The sequence below is a fragment of the Canis lupus genome, chromosome 26 (assembly GCF_011100685.1).
Source record: "Canis lupus familiaris isolate Mischka breed German Shepherd chromosome 26, alternate assembly UU_Cfam_GSD_1.0, whole genome shotgun sequence".
NCBI lineage: Eukaryota > Metazoa > Chordata > Mammalia > Carnivora > Canidae > Canis > Canis lupus.
The window spans coordinates 16,770,543-16,795,075 of NC_049247.1; the positions used below are offsets into that span (position 1 = coordinate 16,770,543).

The 24,533-nt window shown below is 41.9% G+C and overlaps 1 protein-coding gene across 3 annotated transcripts in view; it reads left to right on the plus strand.

Moving 5' to 3' along the window:
* Positions 1 to 1,220: 1,220 nt before the first annotated feature.
* RNF10 (ring finger protein 10) overlaps positions 1,221 to 24,533 on the plus strand; it is a 35,424-nt gene continuing 12,111 nt past the window's right edge. For all 3 annotated transcript variants that reach the window (XR_005379267.1, XM_038575306.1, XM_038575305.1), the window contains exons 1-7: positions 1,221 to 1,830; positions 12,656 to 12,852; positions 19,343 to 19,542; positions 20,523 to 20,613; positions 21,876 to 22,060; positions 22,141 to 22,277; positions 23,584 to 23,744. Coding sequence is in view for 2 of the 3 variants with exons in the window: in XM_038575306.1 (XP_038431234.1) it covers positions 1,674 to 1,830; positions 12,656 to 12,852; positions 19,343 to 19,542; positions 20,523 to 20,613; positions 21,876 to 22,060; positions 22,141 to 22,277; positions 23,584 to 23,744 (1,128 nt within the window). In the remaining variant the exon portion in view is untranslated. The remainder of the gene's footprint in view (positions 1,831 to 12,655; positions 12,853 to 19,342; positions 19,543 to 20,522; positions 20,614 to 21,875; positions 22,061 to 22,140; positions 22,278 to 23,583; positions 23,745 to 24,533) is intronic.

Sequence of the window (24,533 nt, forward strand, 5' to 3'; positions counted from 1 at the left end):
TTTAAGTTTGAGTTGATGTATTAAGTGTGATAATCCATATAATCCACAGTGCAATGCCTGCTAATGATAAGCTCTCAAAGATAATACTATTAACAATGAAATACATATATTTTCTTGAGAGAAAGCATACACACGCGAGCAGGGGAGGTGAGGGGCAGAGGGAGAGGAAGAGAGAGAATCTTAAGCAGACTTTGAAAGCCAGGAGCCTGACTCAGGGCTCCATCTCAGGACCCACCCTGAGATCATGATCTGGGCTGCAACCAAGCGTTGGATGCTTAGGGATCCCTGGGTGGCGCAGCGGTTTGGCGCCTGCCTTTGGACCAGGGCGCGATCCTGGAGACCTGGGATTGAATCCCACGTCGGGCTCCCGGTGCATGGAGCCTGCTTCTCCCTCTGCCTGTGTCTCTGCCTCTCTCTCTCTGTGTGTGACTATCATAAATTAAAAAAAAATTTTAAAAAAGTGTTGAATGCTTAACCAACTGGGCCACCCAGGCACCCTGACAATGGCTTCTATTAATAAATGACTTGTTAACAATGAAATGAAGTTTTGTATGAGGAAGTGCTGTGCAGTGATATTAAATGTAGGGTTTTGTCATTATTTTTGCCCTTATTAATATTGGGGGATAGCTGAGTGAAGTAAGTCAGTTGGAGAAGGACAAACATTATATGTTCTCATTCATGTGGGGAATATAAATAATAGTGAAAGGGAATATAAGGGAAGGGAGAAGAAATGTGTGGGAAATATCAGAAAGGGAGACATAACGTAAAGACTGCTAACTCTGGGAAACGAACTAGGGGTGGTTGAAGGGGAGGAGGGCGGGGGGTGGGAAGTGATTGGGTGACGGGTACTGGGGGTTATTCTGTATGTTGGTAAATTGAACATCAATAAAAAAAATTTAAAAAATATTGGGGGATAGAGCCATAAATAAATTGATATTCATACTAGATTAAGAACCATAACCAATAAATAAACAAAAGGATTCCACAGATATTCCAATGTTTGGGTTATTAGTAGTGGTGCATATTATTGTGCACATTATTAGCCTACTTAAACTAAAACCTGAACTATAAGTCCCATCATCCTTTCAAACGGAGGGGTGGGAGGGTGGAACTCACTGGGCCCGGATGTAGGTAGAAAACTACATTTCCCAGAGGGCGTCACTCCTACATTGCCACTATATATAGTCCATCCGGGTTCTTCGAGATGCTGTTTGGCGACTCGTCGCCATTGCCGGAGCACCTCGGCCTCGGCCCAGAGGCGAGTGTCGGTCGCTGTGTCGGAGACACCCGTCCCCGACACCAAGACAGCCAGCCCTCTCCCCTGCCCCGCGGCGGGAGAGCGTGTCCGGCCGGCCGGCGGGGCTCGCGCACCCTCCCTCGCCTCCCCTTCCCCCGCAGCCTCCGCCCCGCCAGGCCCGGCCCGGACCTCCGAGCCCCGGCCTCCTCCTCCTTCTCTGTCGCCACCACCGCCGCCGCCGCCGCCGGGCTCGACAGCCCCGCCCGCCGCTTCTCTTTCCAGTTTGAGAAGCCGAGGAAGGAAACAGGGAAAAATGTCGCCATGAAGGCCGAGAACCGCTGCCGCCGCCGACCCCCGCCGGCCCCGAACGCCATGAGCCTGGGTCCCCGCCGCGCCCGCTCCGCTCCGACCGCCGCCGCCGCCGAGGCCCCCGTTGATGCCGCAGAGCTCCCCCAGCGCCGCCGCCACCGCTTCCGACATGGACAAGAACAGCGGCTCCAGCAGCTCCTCCGCCTCTTCGGGCAGCAGCAAAGGGCAACAGCCGCCCCGCTCCGCCTCGGCGGGGCCGGCCGGCGAGTCTAAACCCAAGAGCGGTAAGGGCGTGCTCCCCGGACGGGGGGCGGGGAGCGGGGGGCGACTGCCCCCGAGGCTGGGGAGGATCCTCGCTCTGTTGTCCGCTGGGTCACCCAGGGACAGCTCCGCTTTCTACCATCATTTCTACCTTTCTCCCCTTTTCCGTGGCTCCCGTTATTTATACACTAACACTTCATGAACACGGTGCAGCGTGGTTTAGGTGAATGCTTGCATTAACCTTGCATTAATACTCGAAACAGATTGGTGAAGTAGGTGCTATTCTTATCCCCATTTTGTGGATGAGGAAACTGAGGTTCAGAAAAGGTAGGGTATGTGCCTCACGGCAGGCCTTAAGACCTGCTGGTTTGTCTGACTCACCAGTCCACGCTTCTAAACCACCGAGTTGTTCTACCCTTTAATGTTGAATTAGCATTGGAGAGTGTTCAAGTTTAAACAGGGGAGGGTGGGGCCCAAGGACTTTTCACACTCAAATTTCCTAGTCATCTGGTTCCGGATCCATTCCTCTGTTGAGGAAGACTGGTCCTCTAATGGCTTTGTTCATTGTGGAGGAGTAGTTAAGATCGAGGGCTCTGATTCAGCCTTTTTAGATCTGCCAAACCTTGAGCTTCCAAATTTCCTTTTCCGTGAAGGTAGAGATAATAATTAATTAAATTAACTTAGAAAACAAACGGAACTAAGAGCTTAGAAGAATACCTGACAGCTAGTCGCCACATACACATCATGCTTGTTTTCCTGTAGTAGGTTAGAGTCCTTTTGCAGGAAAAATTTTATTTTTGTAGTCAGGCCTTTCGATGTTATGACCATCTTGGTGATGATAGCTACTGCTTATTGAGGGCTTAACCATGCACCAGGGCCTAGGCTAGGTTTATACCTCTGTTATCTATACTCTGATTGTTAGCTTGTCCAGCAAGGTGGAATTGTTCATTTCTGAAGAAGGAAAAAGCTGAGAGGCCAGGAGTTTAGGAGTTGGCAGAGTCTGGAGTTGAATGTTCTCTATAGTACTTCAAAGCCTGTGTACAAATCTCTGCTATTTTCTGCTGTGATTATATGAGCAGTAACAGGAAGATGTTTGCAGTGGAAGTGAGGATGTGTGGCAGACAGGGAACATTTGAAGTCCCCAAATGTGGATGTCCGATTTAACACTTTTTAAGATTTAAAAACTGTCAGGCTTAAAAACAAAGAGAAAAAACAATCTTAAGACTGACTTGTTCAGAGTTGATCTTTTGGGTATAGCAAACTTGTTTACCTGGTATGCTGAAGACTTCTAGAAATTGTTTATAGGAGTTCCAGGTGGAGGCCAATTGTATCAATAATAAATGCTTTAAATAACTAAGCAGGGATTAGTGTGGACTTTCGGGCAGTATTATGTAGATTAATTTGGGGGTTTTGCCCATGTGTAGCTTTATCACATATCCCTCTAGAATTAGAGGGTAGCCACCCCTCTTGGCTAGTGTTAGAACTGCTGGTTTGGTTTAGTCTAAAAGTTTTTGGTGTAATTGATAAATAACTACTTTTAGTAGGTTAGAGTCCTTTTGCAGGGAAAATTTTATTCACACTCTATTCCTAGGTGTGAAGTTAAAGATGATGATTTTCTAGCTGTCTGAATTGTCAACTAATTTTTCTGGGCTTCCTTTTAAACCACTGACATAAAATAATGAGTCTATTGCAATAATTGTCTTTGGTTTATTCTGTAGTGAGGCAGTAGTGAATGTTTGTGACAATAATAAATCCAATAAGAAAACCGATATTTTAAGGCATTTTACTTATTTTGTCCCTAACTTTGAATATGTTGGTTAGACCTAACTCTGATTACCCATCAGGATGATAGAGAATTGTTATAGTTTGACCAAGAAAATATTTGTTAGTGTTTCAGATAGACTTGTATAGAATACTTATTGTTGGTTTTCTGAGTAAGGTGATTTTTTAATAACAGTTGAATAGTATAAAATGCTCTTAAAACACTTGTTCACCTTCTTAATTGAAAGCTTTTAAGGAAGGAAGGAGTTTTTGCCAAGTTTTATAAAATATGCAGTGTGCCATCTGGTAGCATTAGTTTTTAATATGTTAGCAAGCTTGTGCATGTTTGCCATTGCCAATGCCTACTTTTCTGGCTACTGCCATGTACCCTTAACAAATAGGAAGGATAGGTTTGTAGCTAAATACAGAGTTTATTAGGCATAATCCACTGCATGCATTTAGAAACAGATCAAAGGCAGAGTAGGTAGAAATTAAAAATGGCTTAGGAAAAGCTGGATATCGGCTAACTTTTAAGGTTGAACTGAAGGGCAGCAAATGCTGCCCTAAGAACGTTATAGCTGGGGATCCCTGAGTGGCTTAGAGATTTAGCGCCTGCCTTCTGCCTGGGGCGTGATCCTAGGGTTCCGGGATCGAGTCCCACGTTGGGCTCCCTGCATGGAGCCTGTTTCTCCCTCTGCCTCTCTCTCTCTCTGTCTCTCATGAATAAATAAATAAAATCTTAAAAAAAAACCCAAAAACGTTATAGTTAGGGGCACCTGGGTAGGTCAGTGGTTGAGCATCTGCCTTTGGCTCAGGCCGTGATCCCAGGGTCCTAGGATCGAGTCCCGCATCAGCCTCCCTGCAGGGAGCCTGCTTTTTCCTCTGCCTATGCCTCTGCTTCTCTCTCACGAATGAATAAATAAAATCTTAAAAAGAAAAAAATTTAAAATAGAACATAGCTAAGACCAATGCTGTTATGGCACATATCATTCAGGACCTCTTATACACTGATTCTAGAGGGTTCTAACAAAACGGTAGGCTCATATTCAGCATAATTCCATAGGTTTCTTTTTTTTTTAATTTTTTATTTATGATAGGCACACAGTGAGAGAGAGAGAGGCAGAGACACAGGCAGAGGGAGAAGCAGGCTCCATGCACCGGGAGCCTGACGTGGGATTCGATCCCAGATCTCCAGGATCGCGCCCTGGGCCAAAGGCAGGCGCTAAACCGCTGCGCCACCCAGGGATCCCAATTCCATAGGTTTCTGTAGTATTTTAGCAGCTGACTCAATACTTCATGTACTTGATTCTGCTGGAAACTTGACCTCTTGAGTTTCAGAGCTCTGAGTTGAAGAAAGAAAAGGGAGGGTGAGGTGAAAATACATAACTTACCTTTCTTTGTTAAAGTAACAGGAACAGGGGTTGTTCAGATTTTAAATATTTAATTCTCCTTTCTTCTTTCCCTACCTCAGGTGAGGAAAAAAACCCTCTGTTCTGTTTTCTAAACTGCATGTCAGAAATGGTCATTTGCTTCCTAGCTACATGTTTAATATACTTGAGTCTTTGTTTCTGCAGTTGGCTTAAGTTCACACACTCAGGAAATAGGTAAATTTGGCTCCTGGGATTTAACTTGGTCTTTTCTGCCATAGTGGCATACCACAGTTTCTTTCCTTTGGCTAATTACTTTAGACATTCACAGAACATTCCTTTTCTTGGATTTATTCCTACAGCTTTGTTCAGTAGGCCTAAGATGTAATTCTAAGAATGTTTAACAGTGAATAGCCCAAGAATATAGCCCAGAGGAGAAAAGTGGTTTAAAGTTTGGGGAAAGTCATTTAGAAAGAGCAAAGAAAGTAAAAAGAGGCAAGAGAGGTTAAGCAGTTTATGGACAAACAATGGAACCTGGCCCAGAACCAGGCTCTTGCCCCATTCCCCTAGGCGGGGGATGGTACTACCATGGAGGTTAAGGGAAGGTCAGGTATTATGAAGTAGTTATTTTGAGGTTGATGATATGAAGCACTATCCTGACACACTTCCTCCTATTCCGGTACCAGGAGCCAGGTTACTAGTGGTAATCTGCCTTGAAGACTTGCTTCTAAGCTGTAAATGGACCAGGAGGTTTTGATGGCTTTGAAAATTGAGGTGACTTGAAGCTTTTAATAACCATTTAAGAGAAGTTACAAGAATTTCCGGGCCTGTTGGCTGGAGTCTTTGGTTTATATGGCTTTGTTGGAAGTCTAGTGGGTGCTCTTGACAGGAATTATTTAGATTTATTAATTATAATAGTCTTCCAAATAATAATGGAAACTTTGTGCCAACCACTGTTGTAGGCATTTTACAGAAGTTTTAATCTTCATGACCCTATGAGGAGGTATAGTAGAGGATAAACCTTATTTCATGGACAAGAAAACTGAGGCTTTAGAGGGGATTGAGAGGATTTGTTCAAGTGAATTCTTTTATTTATTTAGGAGAGGGATGGGGGGAGAGAGAGAATCTTAAGCAGGCTCCATGCCCTGTGTGGAGCTCAACATGGGGCTCCATCCTGACTCTGAGATCATGGCCTGAGCTGAAATCAGGAGTTGGATGCCTAACCAACTGAGCCACACAGGTGCCCCTCAAGTGAATTCTTAAGAAGTCCTGGGCATTATTTATAAACTAACCTTTGTATAAATTCCCTTAGCAGGTGAGAAACTTGACATGTGTCATTCTTGATACTACTTCTCCCTTTTGTTCAGAATGAGAATTTCAGCTGGATTCAATTTGTTGTCAGTTGTTTCTGTAGTAAGGCCATATGTTGCCCCTCCGGAGGTGCTTGTCAGCCACTCTGAGTGATGGGTTAGGAACTTGCTTGTGATTATAGCATGAATCAGCAGTAGAAATTTCCTGGCTGCTATTCTGACCTCTAGGTTGTGCCACCTGTTAGAACTAGAGTTAGAAATGTTGATGATGCCAATTTATTTAACTGTGAAAAATTGATGGTCTTTAATTTGGTAATGAGGGGAAGGACTGAGATGTGTTATTTAGTAGAGACCTTTCTGTTAGGGAAATGTGGAAGAACTGAGACACTGGATTAAATTTTCAAGTCTCTTGTTGATTCTGTGATCCTGAGTTCTGGATTTGAGCCATTTAACTAATGGTCTTGTCCATTTTGGAATGTGTCTTGACAGTAGTTCTCAGCAGTTGTTCTCAGCTCTGGCTTGTGCATCAGAATTTCTCGGGGATCTTTTTTTAAAAATAGGGTTGTGTGGAGCTCTTTCTTAGGGATTCTTTTTTTTTTTTTTTTTTTAAACTTACTTGATGGAGAGTGTGTGCGCATAAGCAGGCAGAGGGAGAGGGAGAAGCAGGCTTCCTGCTGAGCAGAGAGCCCCACTCGGCGGGGACTTGATCTCAGGACCCTGGATCAAGACCCATGCCGAAGAAAGCAGCTTAACCAACTGAGCTACCCAGGCACCCCACTTAGGGATTCTTTCTGATTGTTTAGATCTGGGTTAGATCCTTGGGCCCTGGCATCCATGGTTTTATTTTTTTTATTTTTAAAGATTTACTTATTTATTTATGATAGAGAGAGAGAGAGGCAGAGACACAGGAGGAGGAAGAAGCAGGCTCCATGTCGGGAGCCCGACACGGGACTCAATCCTGGGACTCCAGGATCGCGCCCTGGGCCAAAGGCAGGTGCTAAACCACCTGGGATTTAGGCTGAGCCACCCAGGGATTCCCCCTTGGCATCCATAGTTTTAAAAGTCTCTATAAGTGATTCTTCTGCGTAGCCAGGATTGAGAACCACCACTTTGAAATTTAAAACTTGCAGCAGAGAATAAGTTTCTGCTAGGAACTTGACTTTTTTTTTTTTTTTTTCTTTCCAAAATCTGAAGCAGATCATCTTCATTGCTATCTCCTTTCAGAGAAAGGAGGACAGATTCCACCCCCATGTTATTGACATGTGTGTCCTGGCAAGTTGTCTACAAGACATCCCAAAAACAGTACTCTGAACTTTATCTCTGGGTCACAGGCCTGACTGCACCTTCAATTTTTAGCTATCTGTTGCCTGGGTCTAGAGATAAGAATTGGCCTCTCACTTCAGATATCTGACTGCATACCCTAGGAAAATGGAAAACAAGATGAAGGAGTTGATTTTAGCAACTAAAATCGTGGATCCGTATGTGGTCAGTTTTGTAATCTGTTTTAGAAATGAGCAGTTCTGTAAAGATGATGAAACTGCTTCCTTGCCTGTGTAGTAATAAGTGAAGAAATGAAAAGAGTGTGCCTGCTGAGTACCAGCTTAACTTTCTTGAGCACTCAAAATGTAGAATGTGGCTTTACCTAAATCTTTGCAACTGGTAGGTGTTTGTCTTGAAAGTATTAGGGTCAAATGTAGTATCATCTGAGATGGTCTTGGGCAATGAGATTTGGGAAACTTAACGTTTTCTGTATATGCCTATTTTCATGAGATCTCATTTGTTCTCATGGTAAACTTGCACTCTCCCTCTGAATTTCCACTTATTTGAAATCTTATCAACTCCATAGGTAAGACAACATTTAAGAGATCTGGAGCTTCGCTTTATGTTACCAGTGATGCTGTGTTGGACAATAACTATGGCTGACTGAAGTAGTAGGTAAAAGTGTAGTTCTTAAGTTTATAGCTTCAGATTAAACTCTAGTCACTTTCTCTAACTGGGATTTAAGGTGACTGGTAGGAGTAAACCTTGTCTGGCAGAGTTTCTGTGACCATCTGTTCTCTGTTTACATTGCTGCCATCTCCTGTGCCTGTTAGCTTGATTCCCAGGTTGTGGTTTGGTCAGGTTTGGAGAGGATGGCATACCTCTTATTTGTCCCATGGTGGTGATAAAAGTAGTGTGAAGCTATTGCTTTCAAAATTCGGACTCTGATTTTATTAGCTGTTTCCTTTTTTTCTTTGAGGATATGCTTCACCTTGGATTTTTAAAATCTGCTATAAAATAAACTGGTCATCTTATCTAGAAATAATTTTTTCTAGGTACTTAATAGTTTTAAAAATTACCCAAATGGTAAGTATACAGAACTTTTTTTATATACATAAGTCAGCCTGCTGTGTTGCCTTTGCAGACCTGTTTCTGTGAGTTATATATACACATATATATGTTTGTGTGTTTATAAGTCTTACTGAGAATAAATTATATTAATATGCTTCATAACTGTCAATGCTTATTGAAAAATATCTGATAAAAAGAAAGCTTAATATTTTTACATATCTGGGGGGCATTATTGACCTTTTTGTGATATAGTAACAAATATATCCAATTTTTCATAATGAAAATTAATTTTCATTATGTTATCAAACCTAATAATGTTAAAATTTTTTTTTGAAATGTTAAAATTTTGGGATCCCTGGGTGGCGCAGTGGTTTAGCGCCTGCCTTTGGCCCAGAGCGTGATCCTGGAGACCCGGGATCGAATCCCACGTCGGACTCCCGGTGCATGGAGCCTGCTTCTCCCTCTGCCTATGTCTCTGCCTCTCTCTCTCTCTCTCTGTGTGGCTATCATAAATAAATAAAAATTAAAAAAAAAAGAAATGTTAAAATTTTAAACAGTTCCCACACAAATTTTTTTTAAAGATTTATTTATTTATTTATTTATTTATTTATTTATTTATTTATTTATTTATGATAGACATAGAGCGAGAGAGAGAGAGAGGCAGAGACACAGGAAGAGGGAGAAACAGGCTCCATGCCAGGAGCTCGACGTGGGACTCGATCCTGGGACTCCAGGATCGCGCCCTGGGCCGAAGGCAGGCACTAAACCGCTGGGCCACCCAGGGATCCCCCCAAAATTTTTTTAAATTACGTTTTAAATTTTAATTCCAGTATAGTTAACATACAGTGGTAAATTAGTTTCCAGTGTACAATATAGTGATTCAGTAGTAGTGCTCATTGTAAGTGTACTCTTTTAATCCCCCTCACCTATTTCACTCATCCCCTCACCCACCTCCCTCTGATAACCATCATTTTGCTCTCCTTAGTTAAGTTTGTTTCTTAATGTGTCTTTTTATTTTTCTATGGATTACATATATATATATTTTTTAAGATTTTATTTATTTACCCATGAGAGACACAGAGAGGGAGAGGCAGAGACATTGGCAGAGGGAGAAGCCGGCTCTATGCAGGGATCCCAATGTGGGACTCGATCTCGGGACTCTAGGACCACAGCCTGAGCCAAAGGCAGGCACTCAACTGCTGAGCCACCCAGGCATCCCTGGATTATATGTTTTTAACGTAAACAGGATTAAGCTGTATTTTGGGGGAAAAACTTTGTAGTATCTGAGGGTCTTGGTGGAATCCTCTTAGCTTTGTAAACTACCACCTCCTTAAAGTTTTGAGAGTAAGCCTGATGGATTTTTTCATTAAAAGTCCCCCAACTTCCATTCTAAGTTTCTGCATAAATGAAAGTCATTAAATTAGTATGTAGGCTTGATTTGATTAGATTTCTGTGTTGAAATAAGACAACATGGAGTGAAGATAGACAAATTTAAGACAGGACAGAAATCTTTTTAAAATAAATTTTATTCTGAGATTAAAATAAAAAATTATTCTGAATGGGCAAAGGGACAAGATAAAGTTGTCTTTTTTGTCCAAAGACTGATTTGGGGAGTTTTTCCACCTTTAGTTATTTAGGTATATATGGTTCTCAGATCGCATTTTACCTTTTTTTTTTTTTTTTTTTTTTTCCCAGCCAGTAAACTTTGGCATATGTTAAATGTGTGTTGTTGGGATTCTTTGTTCAGTTTGGGACAAACTAATCTGTGCCATTCAGCACCTGAGTAGAAAAAATGGGGCAAAGAATATGAACAAGTGCTCTTTACACAAAATGCAAATGGTCAATAGATTGAAAAAGTATTTGTTGCTACTCTTCAGAAAAAATCAAATTTAAAGCAAGAAATTATTTTGACCCTTTAGTTTAATAAAGTTTATTCACCTCTATGTTGTCAACTATGTAGTGACATAGACTTTTTCCGTTATAGTATTGTTAGGATATAAATAAATAGGTATAATGGTTCTAGAAAGCAATGTGAGGATGCATAAAAAGCCTTAGTGATCATATTTAATCTGCTTTTACTTTGAGAGTTTGACATAATCATATACACACAGGCTCCCAATGCTAACTAGCAAAAAACTAGAAACCTTCTAAATATATAGCAATAGAAGATTGATTATATTGTAAACATATGGTAGACAGTGTAGCCATTAATCATGCTTTGAAGACTAGAGATGCATGAAAATGCTCATGGAGTAATAGAAGACAGTATATCTTATATGTCTGTCATTTTGTGGAAGATATGTGGCAAGTGTATAAAATGGAGAGTTAGGGGGCAGCCAGGGTGGCTCAGCACTTTAGCGCCACCTTCGGCCCAGGGCATGATCCTGGAGACCCTGGATCAAGTCCCACGTCGGGCTCCCTGCATGGAGCCTGTTTCTCCCTCTGCCTATCTCTTTACTTCTCTCTCTGTGTGTGTCTCTCATGAATAAATAAATCTTTAAAAAAAAAAATGGAGAGTGAAAGGAAATTATGTACTGTAAGTTGCTGTTCTGTGGATAGTGGCAAATTTAAATTATTTCAGATTTCAGAATTAAACATATATTCTTAAAACTGGAGGAAAAAAATATATTTATAAAAAGATTTTTTGAGGGAGTTTTAGAGGTAGAGAGTGCGAGCAGAGAGAGGGGCAAAGGGAGAGGGAGAGAGCATCTCAGGCAGACTCTACTGAATGCAGAGTCCCGTGTGGCACTCCATCTCACAACCCTGAGCCAGAACCAAGAGTCAGACACTTAACTGGCTGAGCCACCCAGGTGCTCCAAGAAATACTGTTTAAAAGCATATGACTCATGCTGATCTAATATGTTCTTAGAACTCCATTTCTTCTGTTTTGTCAATTTAATGGCTTCTCAGTTTGATGTCTAGTGTATATGTAAGTATTTTATTGTTATGTTTCTTGAATGTACCTGCTGGGGCCTAGGCCAAGCCATTTCGTTATGTTGTTGTAATTTAAGGAGAATAATGTCCTCTACCCTGCTTCCAGATAAAATACTTTCCCTGTTAGGCTGTTCCCTTTTTCTTATTTTTTTTAATTAAAAAAATTTTTTTGAAGTAGGGTCCACGCCCATTGTGGGGCTCCTGAAATCAGGACCCCAAGATCAAGAGTTGTATGCTGAGCTGACGGAGCCAGCCAGTTGCCCCAGGCTGTTCCCTTTCCTATCACTTCATCTAAATTGGCTTTTATAAGAGCAGTGGTTAAGCTCTGTAAAAAAGACATTATGAACTGAGAATCTGTGGTTTGATCTACATTTTTTTTTAAAGATTTTATTTATTTATGCAAGAGAGACACACAGAGAGAGAGGGAGGCAGAGACACAGGCAGAGGGAGAAGCAGGCTCCATGTAGGGAGCCCGACGTGGGACTCGATCCCCGGTCTCCAGGATCAGGCCCTGGACCAAAGGCAGGCACCAAACCGCTGAGCCACCGGGGCTGCCCCTGATCTATATTTGTATCCCTTCTGAAGGGAGGGATCCTTTAGTCTTTGTCTTTTTTTTTTTTTTAAGATATTATCCATTTATTTATGAGAGACACAGAGCAAGAGGCAGAGACATAGGCAGAGGGAGAAGCAGGCGCCATGCAGGGAGCCCAATGTGGGACTTGATCCTGGGATTCCAGAATCGTGCCCTGTGCTGAAGGCAGGTACCAAACCTTTGAGCCACCCAGGTGTCCCAAGTCTTTATCATTTAAAAAACAAAAATCCACTTTACTAAGAGATGTCTTGCCCAAAGCTCTGGTCCAAACCTAGATTTCGTAGAGTTTGTAGAAGGGCCCTACAAGGCCTTTTTTAAAGATTTTATTTCCTTAAAACCCTGAGATAAGAAATCACAGGCTCTTCTTACTGAGCCAGCCAGGCACCCCTGTTTGTTTATTTTTAAAGATTTTTCTTTTTTAGGTAATGTCCACACCTGATGGGGGTCTTGAACCTACAACCCCAAGATCAAATATTGCATGCTCTTCCTGACTGATCCAGCCAGGAGCTCTGTATTATTTCTTAACTAATTCTTTGCCTTTCTTTGCTTTCAGATGGAAAGAACTCAAATGGATCCAAGCGTTTTAATCGCAAACGTGAACCTTCCTATCCCAAAAATGAAAATTTTAGCAACCAGTCCCGTCGCTCCAATTCACAGAAAAGCAAAACTTTTAACAAGATGCCTCCACAGAGGGGCGGCGGCAGCAGCAAAGTCTTTAGCTCTTCTTTTAATGGTGGAAGACGAGATGAGGTATGGAATTTAAGAATGTTCTTTCTAGAATAAGGAGGAGCATAAGCTCTGATCCACTTCCCCACCCTGTCCCAGTAGTTGGGGAGGAGGGGAGAAAGAGGTGGAAGAGTAAATAACCAAAGCAGTCTTAAATAGTTTAGGGATTAACGAGGTTTGGAACTTTGCCTCCTTTCTTCCCTTGCAAGTTAAGAAAATTTCCTTGGAGGAAGAAGATAGTCATAATCACGGGTTGTGATAAATTATAGCAAATTTGTGGTACCTTACTTTGTATAGTCCTTCTATTATCACTCCTGAATTAGAGGTACCTATTGGATATTTAGGTAATAAAGTGACTTTAATTAATGACTTTTGCCTTGTGGTATCTAGCAAAATGTAAGATGCTATATCCTAGTCTCAGGTAGTCTGATTTTTGGAGTTTCTTAGTTTCTTTCTTTGTTTCTTTCTTTTCTTTCTTTTCTTGATTTAATTTATTCATGAGAGAGACAGAGAGGCAGAGACACAGGCAGAGGGAGAAGCAGGTTCCCTGTGGAGCCTGATGCAGGACTCGATCCCAGGACCCCAGGATCATGACCTGAGCCAAAGGCAGATGCTCAAACCATTGAAACCACCCAGGCATCCCTGATTTTAGGAGTTTCTTAGGTATCCTTTTGTAAGTGCATAAAGACTTCTGTACAAGGGAATTCATTATAGCATTGATGGTAGTTGCAAAATCTCAGAAACAACCTAAATTAGTAAGGGACTGGTTAAATTATCTTCCTGTTTGAATGTTCTGTACTCTGAAACCATTATAGAATAAGACAGAGTTAATGTATTCATGGAAAAATTCATTCATTCACCAAAAATTTAGTCTTCTTGTACTGTGTATCAGATAACATTCAGTTTGGAATACAATACTGAGTGGAACATTGTCCCTCAGGAGCTTATATTCTAGTTTAGGGAGATAAACACAGTTGACACAGTTTGACCCTTGAACAACACAGGTTTGAACTGCATGGGTACCCTTATGTGGTTGTTTTTTTGTTTTTTTATAGAGTACTGTAAATATATTTTGATTTTCCCTTTTTTTTTTTAATTTTATTTATTGAGAGAATGAGCAGGGGGAGGGGCAGAGGGAGAGAGAATCTCATCTCACACAGACCCCATGCTGAGCACAGAGCCTGACTCGGGGCTTGATCCCATGACCCTGAGATCATGACCTGAGCTGAAATCAAGAGTTGACACTTAACCAACTGAGCCATTAGGTGCCCCTGTTTTTTGTTTTTTTTTTTATTAAAAGATTTTATTTATTCATAGAGACACACACACAGAGAGAGAGAGAGAGGCAGAGACACAGGCAGAGGGAGAAGCAGGCTCCATGCAGAGAGCCTGATGTGGGACTCGATCCAGGTCTCCAGGATCACGCCCTGGGCTGCAGGCAGTGCTAAACCGATGCGCCACCGGGGCTGCCCGGTGCCCCTGTTTTGATTTTCTTAATACACTTCCTTTTCTCTAGCTTTACTGTAAAAATACAGTGATAATACCTATAACATAAAACACGTGTTGTTATCGGTAAGGCTTCCAGTCAACAGTAGGTTTTTAGCAGTTAACTTTTTTTTGGGGAGTCAAAAGTTACACATGGGTTTTTATTTTTAATTTATTTTTAATTTTTATTTTTTTTTTTAAGATTTTATTTATTCATAGGCACACAGAGAGAGAGAGGCAGAGACACAGGAAGAGGGAGAAGCAGGCTCCATGCAGGGAACCTGATGTGGGACTTGATCCCGGGTCTCCAGGATCACACCCCAGGCTGCAGGCGGCGCCAAACCGCTGCGCCACCAGGGCTGCCCGTACACATGGGTTTTTAATTGTGCAGGGGGTCAGTTTTCCTAATGCCTGCATTGTTCAAGGATCTTCTGTATAATAAATCCAAAGGTAAGTGCTGATCGAATTAACAAGAAGTAGACTGAAAGAGAGGGAGAGAGAGTAATAAAGAGTACAGTTTTTATTTTTATTTTTTTTTAATTTTTATTTTTTTTTAAGATTTTATTCATTTATTAGAAACAGGCAGAGACACAGGCAGAGGGAGAAGCAGGCTCCACGTAGGGAGCCCGATGTGGGACTCCATCCCAGGCCTCAGGATCAAGCCCTGGGCTGAAGGCGGCGCTAAACCGCTAAGCCATTGGGGATGCCCTGGTTTTTATTTTTTTTAAGATTTTATTTATTTGAGAGGGAGAGAGCACACACTAGTCGGGTGGAGGTGGCAGTGGCAGAGGGAGAAGCAGACCTCCACTAAGCAGGGAGCCTGATGCAGGGCTTGATACCAGGACCCTGGGATCATGACCTAAGCTGAAGGCAGATGCTTAACCTACTGAGCCACCCAGGTGCCCCAAGAGAACAGTTTTAGAAGGTGCCTAAGGAAAGCTGCTCTGAGGAGGTGAAGTTTGAGTAGAGTCTTGAATGTAGCAAGGGAGCATACTGTATAAATTTGAGGAAGAGCATCTTAGCTGGAAGGAATAAGTGCACAAATAGCAGGGGATCAGAGATGGTAATGTTTGGTTTGTTTGAGGTAAAACAGTAGGCTACCTTGAGTGGAGCAAGAGAAGTAGGGAATGAAGCTTAAGATTGGGAAAGAAGGGTCAGATCATGTGGGGCCTTATGAGACTTTTGCTTTTTGTTCACAGAGATGGGAAGCTATTGGGGGTTTAAGAAGAGAAGTACTATAATCTGACTTGGAGTTTTAAAGGGGAGAGTGGAACCAGGGAGGCTCTTAAGATATTTCTGAAGAGAGTGATGGAAGCTTTGAAACAGTGATAACTGGTGAGAAGCATGCCTATTGGGGTGACATCTGAAGGTAGAACCAACAGAGTTTTTTTGTTTTTTTGTTTTACCAACAGGATTTTTAAAAATATGTTAGATATGGGGTCTGAGCAGAGAAATGAATAACTTTGAATAAATGAATGTTTTTGGCAGGAGCCCAAAGTGTGGAAGATTTCCAGGAAGTACCAGGTTTTGGGCGGGGGGTGGTTGGAAGAGAAGAGGGAGGAGTTGCGATAAAGAACTTCATTTTAGGAATATGTTTGTGTTGAGATGGTTACTGGATTTCTAAGTAGAGAGAGGTAGTAAATGGAATCTGGAGTTCAGGGAGGAGACCCAGGCTAGAGAGGTATCTGCATGCATTTGGTGTTTGCAGCTGTGGAATTAGGTGGGATTGTTAAGGAGTGCTGCAGAAAGGCAATTTAAGGACTGAGGCCTGAGTATGGATCATAAGGCATGAGCAAAAAGGGAGGAAAGATGGGCAGCCTGGGTGGCTCAGCGGTTTAGTGTTGCTTCAGCCCAGGGCCTGATCCTGGAGACCCAGGATTGAGTCCCATGTCAGGCTCCCTGCATGGAGCCTGCTTCTCCCTCTGCCTCTCTTTCTCTGTGTCTCTCATGAATGAATAAATAAAATCTTTAAAGGGGAGGGTGGGGGGCTTTTGGCTTTTGGAGAAAAGGCTTTTGGAGAAAGTGACCAGTTTTGCCCTCTGCTGATAGGTTATGGAATATTAGGACAGAGTGAATCACTAGATTTGATAATATGAAGGTAGGTTGTTGGCCTTGAGCTGCTTTGGTAGAGCAGTGAGGACAAAAACTTGATTGGCATAGATTTAGAGAAAATGGAAGGATAGGAGGAAGAAACAGCAAGTTCAGACAGTACTTTCTAGTGGCTTTGCTCTAAAGGGGCGAAGAGAGGTGAGGGAGTGTGAAGTTGAGAGGTTTTAAATTTAGAGAAATTACAGCATCTGTCCGGTAATGGGATTGTCCTGTGAGGGGGCAAATATGCAGAGGAAAAGGGGGAGAATTGCTATAACCTTGTCCTTGAGTCCTTGAGGAGTTGGGATTTTGTATACAAGTGGAGGAATCGGCTTAGATAGGAGCTTTGCCAGTTCATCTTCAGTAACAAGAGGAAGGCAGAAGTATTGGTAGGAGGATGTAGGAATTCTTTTCTGATCTTCTTGTCTCAGTAAAATAAGGAAGGTGATCTAAGAGAGGAGCCTTGGAAGTCCTGAGGAATGGAGTTGTCTGGGTGACTGGGGAATTTAGCGAGTACAGAAATGCCATCAGGTTGTAGTATTGCCAGATGGCCTAAGGGTCTACTTAAGTGAGACTGATTGGTGTGATGTGGTTGTGTTCTTGTGTGTAACTGTCTGGTGCTGGAGTGGAAATATATAGGCAGAGAGTTGGATTAATCAAGGGAAGGTTTTGCCAGGTAAGTATAGATGACAGAGAAGGGGGCAGTTGACCATAGGATCTAGGCCAAGTAAGAAAAGAAATTGTGAGGGTGAACTGGATCACTAGTTTGGAGATCTCAGAGGGGCTAAAGAATTGGAATCAAGACTAACGGGAGCAAGCTAAGAAAGGAGGAAGTTGCTGCTTGGATGTTGGTGCTCAGAGTTAAGATGGTGGGAGAAGTGTTGATTGTTACCCTATGGTCTAGATGTAGAGCAGTGCTGTCCAGTAGAAATGTCCATATATAATTTAAACTTTTCTAGTTGCTAAATTAAAAAGGTAAAGAAATGGTGAAATTAATTTTAATGTTTTTACCAAGTATAGCTAAAATGGTATTTCATTACATGATACTGGTCACATTTCAAGTGCTCAGTGGCTACATCTGGCTAGTAGTGGTTGCTGTATAGGATGGTGCAGCTCTAGATGGTATGTCCTTGGGAATTGGGTGCCTGAGGTAGAGTTGAGAGCCAGCTAACTGGATGAAGTGGGGGTCAAGGAACTGTGAGAGGGTCAGTGTGTTCGAAGGATAATTAGGAATTGTGATGGCCAGTTTTGGAGAAGGTTGCAGTGGGCCAGCTAGGATAACAAGGTGATGATAAAAGGTTGAGGGTGTGGAGGATTTTGTTGATTAAGCATAAGCTCTTACCTAAGGTTGGGTCATTGGGGGTGGAAGACTGATGAAGGGGATAGCAGAGCCACATGGAAATGAGCATCCAGGGAATGAGAGGCCAGGGGATGACCTGGAAGTCATGAGCTTCCTTGTGATGAGTTACATAAACAGTGGGGGAGAGGAGGGTGTTGTCTCCCAGGATCTATTGAAATAGAAGGAAATTGTTTATGGTCAAATTGTTTATGGTTTGCCACTGTACTTAATATATACTGTCATATACTGTGGTCTATATGCATAAGCTATCTTAGGCCATATTGGTTGCCTCTGCAATGTAAGGTATTTTTCACCATGTTCCTTTTTGTACTCTTTAGATTCTTTTTTTTTTTTTTTAGATTTATTTTATTTAGAGCATGAACAAGGGAAGGGGCAGAGGGAGAGAAGAGTCTTAAGTGGACTCTGTGCCAAGCATGGACCCCGATGGGGGGCTCCATCTAACTACCCTGAGATCATAACCTGAGCTGAAATCAAGAGTTGGATGCTTAACTAACTGAGCCATCCAGGTGCTCCTGTACTCTTTATGATGTCTGTGCAGATGTTGCTTACTAATCTCTAAATTTTTAGACTAAATAGCAAAAGCCTTGAATTTGTATTTCCTTTGACCCAGTAATTCCTGCTATACAATAAGAAGAAATAATTGTATGTGGCCAAATATTTGTGCACAAAGATCTATCCAAAAATAGGTTTATCATAACATTATTTTGTTTTGGTGGAGAAGCTACGAACAATCTGTGTCCTATAGTATACCTACCTATCTGATGTAGTGGTATATAGCCATTTAAAGGGACTATATGCTAATACGACTGACGTGACACAGTGCTTATGACATTAAGTGAGAAATTGGTATTAGGAAATGGCACTAGCTTACTTATAACCGGTATCTACCACTTCAATTTGGGAATGTTAAGAAAGCCCCAACATGATTTCTTCCATCTTTGCAGTGGTATTTCTCCTGTGTGGTTTCTTGCCACTTTCTAAACTCTTTCAATTCTGCTGATTGGGTTTATTTCTGGACACTGAAATTGTCTGCCTACATGTTCTAATTCTGTCAGTTTTAATTAACAGTGAATAGCAGTGTGTGTCTTTGATGGGAGGTCTCTGGCAGGATCCTGAAGCCCATGGCAGTTAGCAGCTGCCTGCAAGTCGCCTCCAGACTCTAGTTCCACAAACTCACTTTTGTCAGTAACAGACCAAAGAACAAATAGGTAATAAGAGTGAAGGTGTAGGAGTCCTATGGGACTGTCAAAAGATTAATCCAGTAAGTAAATCTTTGTACTTCCAAGATAGCTAGAGGAGTTTGTGTTGGGTTTTGTCATTTAATAATTAATTGCCTTTTAGCAGGGCAGCCTGAACAGTGTAAGTGATTGTATGTTAAGAGGTTTTGTCCTCAACTTTGCTCCCACCTGGATCTTAGGTACACTTTTGTGTTAACCCTCTCCTAAGAAGATTGTTTACTTTAAGCCTATGTTTCATTTAGTTAGTATTTTAAACCATGTGGAAGGAGGGGTTATTCTAGTTTCTACTATAAATCAGGAGGTGTCATCCTAATCAGAAATATTTGATTCATTCTTGTTCTAGGTAGCAGAGGCTCAACGGGCAGAGTTTAGCCCTGCCCAGTTCTCTGGTCCGAAGAAGATCAATCTGAACCACTTGTTGAATTTCACTTTTGAACCGCGTGGCCAGGCGGGTCACTTTGAAGGCAGTGGACATGGCAGCTGGGGAAAAAGGAACAAGTGGGGACATAAGCCTTTTAACAAGGAACTCTTTTTACAGGCCAAGTGAGTATGCCTCCTTTTAGGTGGGAAGTGCGGTTGAGCCTCTGGGCAGTTGTTGGAGCTGAGAAGCAGCTTTTATTTTATTTTTATTTTTTAGAAGAAGCTTCTTTTAAACTGCTGTGGGAGAGAGACAGGGAATTGGTCCGGTTCTTTTTCTCCTCTCTCTCTCTCTCTCTCTCTCTCTCTCTCTTTCTCTTTGTGTGTGGGGGCAACTTGAAAAACTTTTCAAATGGATGTTCCTGGTTCTTAAAATAATGCTTAAATAAGTATATAAATTAATGATAAAATTAAAATAATGCTTTAGTGTCATTATGAGGTAGTAAAAGTGTTTACTTTGAAATTGGACCTAGATTTGAATTTTATTTTGTCCTTCAACCTTGGGTAATTTAGCCACTTTGAGACTCAGCTTCTCCCCTATAAAGGAGGAGAATTACCTAAGGGAGAATTGGATGACAGGTTGGAGTGTTTGGCATACATTTGCTCAAATACTGATTCCCTTTTGTTTCCTTTTGTGTGTCATAATTATAATGTAAGATTTGACCTTGAATCTAGACTGAAGTATCTGGTTAGTACTTTATATAAATTGGTAATCAAATGATTGAGTGAGAAGAGTCTTTGTACTGCCTTGAGGACTAGCTATATGCCAGGATTTCTCAGGGGGAGGGAGGAAATCTGGCTTCCTGCTGAATGATGGGGCCATAGTCTGGGTTAATTTTAGTTCAAGGGAGGCTTACAGCAGCTTGACTGGGCTTGAAAGCAGAAGAAACAGAATTCATAGATTTAGACTCCTACTTGCCAAGTCTTTGGATTTCCTCAAGCCAGGGCTGAGAACTGAGGCTAAAGTCCTAGTTCAGTACTTCACAAACCATGGCTGCTAATGGCCTGTATTTGATTTTTAAGTCAAGGAGTCATGGTTTTTTGCTGATGGCATGTTGGTGGATTCTGAGAGTCTGCCTTTTCCTTGTCTTTTCCCCTGTTTCTAGCTGCCAATTTGTAGTGTCTGAAGACCAAGACTACACAGTTCATTTTGCTGATCCTGATACTTTAGTCAATTGGGACTTTGTGGAACAAGTGGTGAGTAGCCCAGCTAAACTTGTTAGCTGTTAGTGGGAGAAAGAACTAAAGAAAGGGACCCTGGTGACACAGCAGCTGTGGGGTGGTTTCACTGTTAATACCTTTTTCTGCATGGCCACACTGTAGACATTCCCCAGAGATCAGTCCTGGTTTCTCCTGGAGTTTGTTTTGTGCTAATTGCACTGGCCTACAGGATTGGGGAATTGGAAGACTCCTATCTAAAATGAAGGTATAAAAACAGTTCTATCTACAGCTTCCTCTCCTGGTAAGAAGTAACCAGGGAAATATTGAGGTTCTATCTACAGCTTCCTCTCCTGGGAAGAAGTAACCAGGGAAATATATGAGAAATGCTGGATACCCTCCTGACCTCAGATGGGCTCACTGCATAGACATGGCTTCACTAGTAGCCGTTTGTAGTAATCAGTATCAAATTAGGCCTCAGTCTTATGGCAGGTAAATGGGTCACCAGCTGCACTGCAGTCTCAGCCACTGGCACGTTTTGTTTTCTGTTGATGTTTGGAGCTCTGGGTATTTCCTTGCTGCTCTTAGCTTTTAGGGATATGGAATCATTTCAAAGCTAAAGGCTTCAAACCCTGGCTTCCCAACAACTGTGAAAATTCATAAAATGATCATAGAATGGCAAAGAAGTCCCATGAAACCTGTTTTATATTCACTGGTTAAAAAAAAATAGATGCATGTGAAGTGAAAATCTGTTGGAAAATTACTGGTACATTACTTCTTGACCCTTTTCATGCCTTTCTGTATGTGTACATACAAATTTTTTTAATTAATTGGATCATATATTGATTTGTCACTTTTCCTCTTTGATATAGAACCCCTAAAATACCTGTTATGTAGTTATTATATTTGTGTATAGATACATTTTAAAGATTTACTTATTTGAGAGAGAGTGCACATGTGCAGGTGAGTGGGGGGAGGGGCATAGGGAGAGGGGTACATGCAGATTCAGTGTGGAGCAGGGAGCCTGATGTGGGGCTCAGTCATAGGATCCTGAAATCATGACCTGAGCTGAAATCAAGAGTCAGATGCTTAACTGACCAAACCATCCAAGTGCCCCTTGGTATATATTAAACTGTTACTGTGGTTTCCTTAGCAATTTAAAGTGTTATTATATATCTGCATTTTTGAACAATTTTGTGAAGATGTATTGAGATGTACCAGGGATGGGGATAGCAGAGGAGAGACTAACTTTGACAGTCCCATGTCAGCTTGAAAGTGTGACTTGTGCTGTTTTGTTTCAGCGCATTTGTAGCCATGAAGTGCCATCTTGCCCAATATGCCTATATCCACCTACTGCAGCCAAAATAACCCGTTGTGGACACATCTTCTGCTGGGCATGCATTCTGCACTACCTTTCACTGAGTGAGAAGACCTGGAGTAAATGTCCCATCTGTTATAGTTCAGTACATAAGAAGGATCTCAAAAGGTGAGATGGAGACCTTTACTAGATTAGACCCCCACCTGCTAACTCCTTGCTTTTTTCCCGTCTAAATGTCCATGTTATAGTGTTGTTGCCACAGAGTCGCGTCAGTACGTTGTTGGCGATACCATTACGATGCAGCTGATGAAGAGGGAGAAAGGGGTATTGTTGGCTTTGCCCAAATCCAAATGGATGAATGTAGACCATCCTATTCATCTAGGAGGTGAGTTCTGTTAATTTAGGGGTAAATAATCCTGTGGTACATCCTTTAAGGCCACTGGTTATATCTTTCTACTATCAGAAATTGAGCCTTTGGGCAAGCCATTTCTAGCATTTCCAGAACAATTTTAGGATTCTGGTAGGTTAGAGGGGAGTTTGCAGAGTAGTTTAACTCTTGGTTTCAGGTATGGTTTAGTTAGATACATTTTAAATATTCATTTTATTGAAAATAGTGCCTGGCATCGTGCCTGGTCTTGAGGAAATTATTTGCACCAAGGATCATGTATAAGGATTTTTTTTGTTATTACAGTGTCATAGAAATTGGCAGTAAGTTAAGTGTTCCATAAGGAACTTAAAGTAGGGTGTATCCTATTGTGGAACACAATACAGAAGGTAAAAATAGAATAGATCTCTGTATTAACATTTTTTTAAAGAGTTTATTTATTCATGAGAGACATAGGCGGAGACATAGGCAGAAGAGAAGCAGGCTCCTTGAGGGGAGCCTGATGCAGGACTTGATCCCAGGACCCCAGGATCATGACCTGAGCCAAAGGCTCAACCACTAAACCACCCAGGTGCCCCTGTATTAACATTTTGAGGGACATCTGGGTGGCTCAGCAGTTGAGCCTCTGGCTTTGGCTCAGGGCATGATCCCAGAGTCCTGGGATTAGGTCCCACATTGGGCTCCCTGCATGGATCCTGCTTCTCTGCCCGTGTCTCTCTGCCTCTCTCTCTGTGTGTGTGTGTGTGTGTCTCATGAATGAGTAAAATCTGTAAAAAAAAAAAAAAAGGTTTTGAAAGATTTTAGCACACGTTGGATGAAAAATGCAGAACAAAACTTAAAAAAGCTTATCATTTATGGAAAAACCTTTATTTCTTTAAGTGAACATGAGTATATAAATGTATAGAAAATGTATAGGACGGGGGGGTGGGAAAATAGCATCTCGAGGGCTTTTTTTTCTTTTTCTTTTTTCTTTTTTTAAGATTTTATTCATAAGAGACACAAGAGATAGAGGCAGAGACATACGCAGAGGGAGAAGCAGGCTCCCTGTGGGGGAGGGCATGATCCTGAAGTCCCGGGATCGATCCTACATCGGGATCCCTGCTTGGAGCCTGCTTCTCCCTCTGCCTGTGTCTCTGGCTCTCTGTGTGTCTCTTATGAATAAATAAAATCTTTAAAAAATTATTTTTAGAAAATTATGCTAAATTCATCTTCACAACATAGGAAAAAAAAACTGTAAATGTTGTGTAGCATGTGGACACAGAGCTCTGAGTGTTGGGTTTCTCTGATTTTGCTGGTCCCCCTGTAGATGAACAGCACAGCCAGTACTCCAAGCTGTTGCTGGCCTCTAAGGAGCAGGTGCTGCACCGGGTGGTTCGGGAAGAGAGAGTAGCTCTAGAGCAGCAGCTGGCAGAGGAGAAGCACACTCCCGAGTCCTGCTTTATTGAGGCAGCTATCCAGGAGCTCAAGGTAAGACACACTGCAAACACAATAGGATGGTGAGGATAAGTTACCTTGGTCCCACATTTAAGATGACCCAATAGGGAGCAGCTGAAAAAGCATTTGCCCTGGGATTTGGTGTTAGGAGAGAAGGGCAGACCTATTGATTTTTAAAGTGTTGAAAGGAAGAAGTTAAAATGAACTTTAACTGAGTCAGTGAAGTCTCTTAGATGAGCTTAGTTAAGTAAGGTAGGTTTTTTTGTTTTTGTTTTTTAAGAAAACACTTGGATTTAATTTTGGGGGGTTTTTTGTTTTGTTTTTTGTTTTTTAGATTTTATTTATTTATGAGAGAGAGACACACACACACACACACACACACACAGGCAGAGACAACAGGCAGAGGGAGAAACAGGCTCCATGCAGGGAGCCTGACACAGGACTCAATCTCGGGTTCCCAGGATCAGGCCCCGGGCCAAAGGCAGGTGCCAAACCGCTGAGCCACCCGGGCTGCCCCAGATTTAATTTTTATTTGAGATGTTTTATTTGAGAGACATTTTGAAGAGAGTAATATGGCTTGTCCAGCAGGCCCTAGCAGTGCCTGCTGAGGATTTGGAATAGCAGGAATTCCCCAAATACAGGATTTCCTAAGCTCTCTACCCTTTAGCAGACATCAGAATCCTTGGGTGTTGGACTCCACCCTGTGAGGTGGATTCGTCTGAGCTTAGTAGGCTTAATAATTTGCATTATAATGAGTTCCAAGGTGATTTAGATATTGTTCATCCTCATATCATATTTTGAGAATTACCAATCTGAATTAGA